At 33.2% G+C, this 7,176-nt stretch overlaps 1 protein-coding gene across 1 annotated transcript in view; it reads left to right on the top strand.

Moving 5' to 3' along the window:
• Window positions 1–6,997, top strand: part of LOC144975099 (uncharacterized) — a gene marked incomplete in the record, with an annotated part of 21,423 nt that extends 14,426 nt beyond the window's left edge. The window contains 4 exon segments of the mRNA XM_078918824.1: window positions 1,512–1,639; window positions 2,371–2,452; window positions 6,307–6,424; window positions 6,919–6,997. Of these exon segments, the coding sequence (XP_078774950.1) occupies window positions 1,512–1,639; window positions 2,371–2,452; window positions 6,307–6,424; window positions 6,919–6,930 (340 nt within the window).
• Window positions 6,998–7,176: the final 179 nt, after the last annotated feature.

The following is a 7,176-nucleotide window of genomic DNA, read 5'->3' as shown; positions in this document are numbered from 1 at the left end:
TCCGCGTTTGTGAGTTGTTCTCACTAAACTGTATTAACCAGACTATAAAAGTTCATGGTTACACAGAGTTTGTGTGTTGGTCCGTTATACTTCCGGATGGCAATGTTGTGAACTCCTTGGCCAAGCGCATTCTATCTATAAACGTACATGGATAAACACAGTTTTGTGTGGTGGTCCGTTTTACTTCCGGATGGCAATGTTGTGAGCTTCTTAGCCAAGCGCATACTATCTATACCGTAGCCATCGTGCCTGACACTGACCAAAAAAAAATGACGTCTTTGGCCACAAAAGAAAACAAATCGTGATTTGTATTCATTAGTTCAACCAATGGGACCACGTGTTTCCATGAGCACTACTAACGACAACTCACGAGGGGGTGCAAAAACCAAATAATGACGTCGAAATGCCAGTCATTTTGGGTTTCAGTGTCAGGCTATTGATAGAACGAAGATGACGTCAATCGGGTCTTTGTTATTGTTTTTTTGCCATCCGCGTTTATGAGTAATGCTCACTAAACTGTATTACCCAGACTCTAAACGTTCATGTCTACACACAGTTTTGTGTGTTGGTCCGTTCTACTTCCGGATGGCAATGTTGTGAGCTTATTAGACAAGTGCATACTATCTATAACTTAACGATGGCTACGGTTATACCCGTGTTATACATGTTATAGATAGTTCGAAGATGACGTCACCAAGGCCTTTGTTATTGTTTTTGCCATCCGCGTTTGTGAGTTGTTCTCACTAAACTGTATTAACCAGACTATAAACGTTCATGGTTACACAGAGTTTGTGTGTTGGTCCGTTACACTTCCGGATGGCAATGTTGTGAACTCCTTGGCCAAGCGCATTCTATCTATACTAATACAAAGTTGGAAATAGAAAGATGGCAGTGACACTACCAATGTCCAATCCAATCCATTCCAAAATAGTTGTCGTTTCACGTGATGAAGATTAACGCAATTGACGTATCTATACATGTCCATTAAATGGAATAGCTTAATAGTTTTAATAGATTTCTAAAAACCTATCGCCTATTTTTGTTCTATTTTACGACGGTGTTTTATGTTTCAATCAGTTTTAATCTCCTAAAACACAGGGAGAGTCAATTCAGTGTTTCAACTAAGTCAAACCAACAATTCAATGTCTTTGCTTTAGAATAGATAAACATTAAATCTAAGATATGGACCAAACATTAAAAATAAATTAATTAAAAGCTGATTTTTGGTGTAATCATACATCGTACACGGGCATTTTGAAGAAGTGTTTCAATAGTGCTCAATTTCTATATTTTTACTAGCTCCCATTTATTGTTGATTAATGAGCATTGTTCACGTACTTCTTAACACGACTTTAGGCCTAATTTTCTTTTTCTTTTCTTCTTTTTCTCATAGACATAGTTTAAATGAAAAGAACAAGAATTGTTCCCTTTAAGCAATACCGCATCGAGACAATTGTTCTCATATATTATATATACATATCACTCGAGTCAATTTTCAATTGTCTTCACAGTACGATTCCAGAGGCAAGGGAATGTCTGACCAGACTTAGAAACATCTGTCAGAAAGAAGTTTCCAGTAGCCAGCTCAAAGATTTGAACGATGCTCAGAAAAAGTGTGATTCAGGATATTGGAATGCAGGTGTGTAATCCGTAGTTAAAGTAAATGAAACATGTAATGTGTAACTAAAGTAAACAAAATATGTAATGTGAAGCTAAAGTAAATGAAACATGTAATATGTAGTTAGAGTAAATAAAATATGTAATGTGAAGCTAAAGTAAATAAAACATGTTTTGTAGGTCTTCTCTGTAGAAAAATATTGGAAAGCCTTGGTTTACTTTATAAGGTTTTTCACAGAGAAGACCTACAAAATATCTCTGTCGTCTATCTGGAATTTAGTAATGTATTAATTTCTTTGTTTTTTGCTGTTGGCTAAAGAAGGGTTTTGAGTCCGAAACGTTCCGAGTTTGGTATTTTGATCTTTTTTTTAAAAAAGCTGTTATATTCATTTTTGTTTATAACTCTTTACAGTCCACAGCTTCTGGCAGCCTAGTATCACTTTAATTTTAAATCTTAAATGTTGGCAGGTCTGTTGATACGAGACCTGCCTACTTGAAAATCTTAAAATTTGTAATTTTTCGGAGAAAAGAATGGCAGTCTCTATAAGTTAACTTTGAAAACCAACAATTTACAATCACAATGTCATTCGATCTGATCCGTTGTTTTAGGTTTTGTTGTTTCTGTGGTTGTGTAATAGTATTTGCAGTTTCTCTGTCAGGCACAGGTTGCATTTTCTAGCACCCCATCAGTACTTGCTCTTTATCATTCAAATAATTATTTCAATGTTCTACCAACTATTATTTTTCCACCAGGTCGCTGCGATCGAAAACTTTTGGACAACTGTTGGTCTATTAGTTGGCCCCAACGTCCATATCGCCACCAGTGTCCAGACAGGTAGGCTATATGTATCATGTGTGAAAAAATGTTAAGATTAATAATAATAATAATAATAATAATAATAATAATAATAATAATAATAATAATAATAATAATAATAATAATAATAATGTTAAAATGTTAACATTAGTACTTACAAATAAGAGTGAGCATTATGAATTAAAGTGTTGAAATTACTATCCACAAGGAAGAGTGTGTAGTATAATATGTTAAGATCTATTGCGCCCTCTACAAGACAGTGTGTATTGTGTTAATTTCCTTATTACACATTCAAGACAGTGTGTTTTATGTATTATTACACCCACGACAAGGCAATGTATGTGTTAAAACACCATGCTACGTCCTTTAATTAAACATTACAATATGTATTGTGTGTTAAATTGTCCCAGTACACCTTCTGAAACACAGAGTATGTTTTTTGTATTATAGCGTCTTATTGCAACCTCGACAAAACAAAGTATGTATTATGGCTTGTTTCATAGTCGACAGAACAGACTATGTATTATATGTTAAAATGTCTTATTACACCCTCTACAAGACAAACTATATATTTTACACCCTCTACAAGACAGACTATTTCTTTTACACCCTCTACAAAACAGAATATTTCTTTTATATCCTCTACAAGACAGACTATATATTTTACACCCTCTACAAGACAGACTATTTCTTTTACACCCTCTACATAACAGAATATTTCTTTCACACCATCTACATAACAGAATATTTCTTTTACATCCTCTACAATACAGACCATTTCTTTTACACCCTCTACAAGACAGACTATTTCTTTTACACCCTCTACAAGACATACTATTTCTTTTACACCCTCTACAAGACAGACTATTTCTTTTAGATCCTCTACAAAACAAATTATTTTATACCCTCTACAATGCATACAAACAATATATTATGTGTTAATATAACATTCTTTCATTTGTTTGTATTTATTATCATCATCATTACCTTTTTCACCCTGGGTCAGGGTATAGGCCACAGACAAACAGTTTCCATCCTTCTCTATCCTGAGCTAACTTTTTAATCTCATTCCAGGTCTTACCACTTCTCTGTATATACGAGTTTGGGAGTATGTATTATTGCACGAGAAAGAAAATATGAATTTAATAAATACAAAGAAATGAAAGAATGACTTTATTCCACCCCTCCAGCTAAGATTCTTAGATATTTCGTGACTAATTGTATGGTTGGTTGAAATTCTTGGAATCCCCATAATTTGTGTTTTTCTCCATCTGCTTGAATGCCAATTTAACCCCCCCCCAAAAAAAAAAAAAACAACAAAAAACAAAACAAAAACAAAACAAAAACAAAAACAAAAAACAACAACAACAAAAATACAACAAAAAAACAACAACAAACAAACAAAAAGAAACAACAAATAAACACAAACAAAAAAAAACACGTTAGATTTGTATTCCAAAAAGATAATTTTTAATTTTCATTCACTTTTAAACTTTATTCATTTTGATGAAAATTTAGTAGATTTTGTCCAACAGGGGTGGGGCTGGGGGGGGGGGGGGGGTGGGGGAGTGGTTAAGGCATTGCACTGCGATTGGGAATGTCCCGGGTTCGAGCCCCGCTTCAGGCACTTTCGTTATTTTTCTTTGGGCAAGATTATTAACCCCCAATTTGCTCACTTGGACAACATGGGTGATTCCTGTTAACATCAGGCATCCTGTTTGATGGATTATCTATATTCCTTCATGGAACGCCTAGGCGACGGGATCTTATGGTGCCGTTGCGAAAGGGCGTAATTTAAAAAAAATGTCTCCTACATAAAAGCTCAAATTTTCTTTTTAAATTTTGATTTGTTCATTCAATTTTTAGCTTCCGGTCCATCGGTTAGTGCACACCTGCCTGCAACAACGATAATTCCGTAGAATTACCCATTTTATGGTCCTAATTGACAATTATATATATATATATATATATATATATATATATTATATATATATATATATATATATTATATATATATATATATATATATATAAATTTTTATATACACACACCTTTAATACAATAAACTTCTTGAAAAAAAAAGTTTTATTACAATAGCTAGCATATAAAGGAGTTTAAAGCATTAATTTAATGTATTTAAATACAAACCGGTAATTTTTAAAATGTAGTTATAATGTCTACTATGTTGTTACTAAGTGCGGCGTTCGACACGGCAGACCATTCGATTCTAGTCGAGCGTCTCTCCAAAACGCTTGGATTGTCTGGAATAGTGTTAAAATGGTTCGAGTCCTACCTTATCGGCCGCACACAAACAATTCAAGTAAAAGGAATAAAATTAGATATTTTTAAGGTTGATTTTGGTGTGCCCCAGGGATCTGTTCTGGGTCCCATTCTCTACACTTTATACACACAACCATTGGGAGGTGTTATAAGTCATCACGGTGTCACGTACCATATGTACGCTGATGACACCCAGCTCTACCAATCCCCAAAATCAAGCGGAATGAAAGGGTTACTGAAATCGATGGAGAACTGCATTGAAGATGTGCAGAACTGGATGGTAGCTAATAAACTGAAAATGAACTATGAGAAAACAGAACTCCTATTATATAATCCTAAAAATAACATTTGTGAACAAGACCTTTCGATTTGTATCGATGATGTGAAAATAACGTTTTCTGAAAACGCCAGAAACCTGGGAATTTATTTCAGCAGTGACCTGTCCATGGAATATCATGCGACACAACTTTGCAAAGTACTGTATTGTGAAATTCGCCGTATTGGCCAACTTTCGGCATTTTAAAATCAAAATTCCTTAAAGACTCTAGTGTCTGCTTTTGTTTTTACTCGTTTAGACTATTGTAATTCACTCCTAATTCCCCAGATTTCTTACTTGATAAACTGCAGCGGTTTCAAAATCAAGCTACTAGAATAGTTTTAAGAAGAAATAAGAGAGAACACACGACTCCAATGCTTTTGACTTTACACTGGCTTCCTATTAGGGCCAGGGTGCTCTTTAAGGTTGGAGTCGTGTGATTTAAATATTTTCACGGAAGTGCCCCTACTTATCTCGATGATCTTGTCGAACCATACGTTCCCCCCCGTGCATTGAGATCAGGTGATCATCGTCTACTTAAAGTGCCAAAAAAAAAAAAAAAGGGTAAAAAACTCTCTGACAGATCCTTTAGTCACTTTGCACCGACTGTCTGGAACAATCTCCCCTTGTCTCTTCGTGACGTCCCTACTGTTCTGAACTCGCTTTCAGGAAACACTCAAAAACTTATTTATTTCGAGAATTCTTAATTTACAAGTTATTTTATTTGAGCAGACGATGATCACAGGATATGTATATAGATATAATATCGATATATATATATATATATATATATATATATATATATATATATATATATATAGATATAATATATTACTTTATTTTTTAAATATGTTCAATAGTTGGATGGTGGAAGGTTTGTGTGTGTGTATGTGTGTGTGTGAGAGAGAGAGAGTAAGAGAGCGAGAGAGAGAGAGAGAGAGAGAGAGAGAGAGAGAGAGAGAGAGAGAGAGAGAGAGAGAGAAATTTGAATGGATTGAAGTTATTGTTATGCGCCTAGAGCTTTATTGTATAGAGGAGTGGGCGCAATATATATATAAATTTCATTATTATTTCATTATTATTATATTATTATTATTATTATTATTATTATTATTATTATTATTATTATTATTATATTATTATATTATTATTATTATTATTATTATTATTATTATTACTACCCCTGAAAACTATGAATTTTTCCAATTTCAAGAAGGCAGGTCTGGGTTGGTGACGTTCAAATCTGAAATCGTTGTCTTTAAACCTTCATTTTCAGAGAATATAAACCTGTTGAAAAATGTTTGCTCAATTTACTTAATGGTGATTGCAACAATGGACGTCAGGTGCTGGATGTCGAGGCAGAAATGACCAACTTGAAAATAATTTGCGCTCGGGTGAGTATGTTTTGATAAAGATCTGAACAAGTGTGTATGAAAGGTGCCAGACAAAGCAAGAAAGAAAAATACAAGAAAAAAAAACCTCCCAAAAAATCAGTCGCCCTCAACTGGGAATCGAACCTCAGACCTTTTGATTACCGGTCAGACGAGTAATCAGAAGGTTAGTGTTACCAGTCATCTCAAAACAGTGTTTTGTCGAGGTGAATTTGATACTTAAAATTAGACTTTAAGCTGAACTATTAAAATGTGATAAAATTATTTTAGCGTCGCAGATGATATTAAGATTTAGATCTTTAAATTGAGAAATATGAAATTTCTTTATTTTAATCATTTTGAATTTATATTCCATTTCACCTTCACTTTACTCATTCAGATATAACACCAGACTGATAAATTTGGTCACAAATTCCAAACTCAATGCTATAAACAGTATAAATGATATTGCAACGCCTTTGTACTTTTGTAAAACATTTTTTATTTAATTATTTCAGATATCAATCTGACCGATCTGATGAATCGAACCAGTTCAAGGATCGCGGCTATTGACATTAAATGAATCTCGAAACAAAATATTTGACTTGTTACTTAACGTATTGGCACTCATAGATATTGATAACATGGAATAATATATATATATATATATATATATATATATATATATATATATATATATATATATTATATCTATCTATCTATCTATCTATCTATCTATATATATATATATATATATATATATATATATATATATA

Source organism: Berghia stephanieae, chromosome 6 (genome assembly GCF_034508935.2).
Source record: "Berghia stephanieae isolate SIO BIC M18660-M18661 chromosome 6, UCSD_Bste_1.3, whole genome shotgun sequence".
Lineage (NCBI taxonomy): Eukaryota > Metazoa > Mollusca > Gastropoda > Nudibranchia > Aeolidiidae > Berghia > Berghia stephanieae.
The sequence above is the reverse complement of the archived record's forward strand: the minus strand, read 5'-3'. Positions and strand labels throughout refer to the sequence as shown.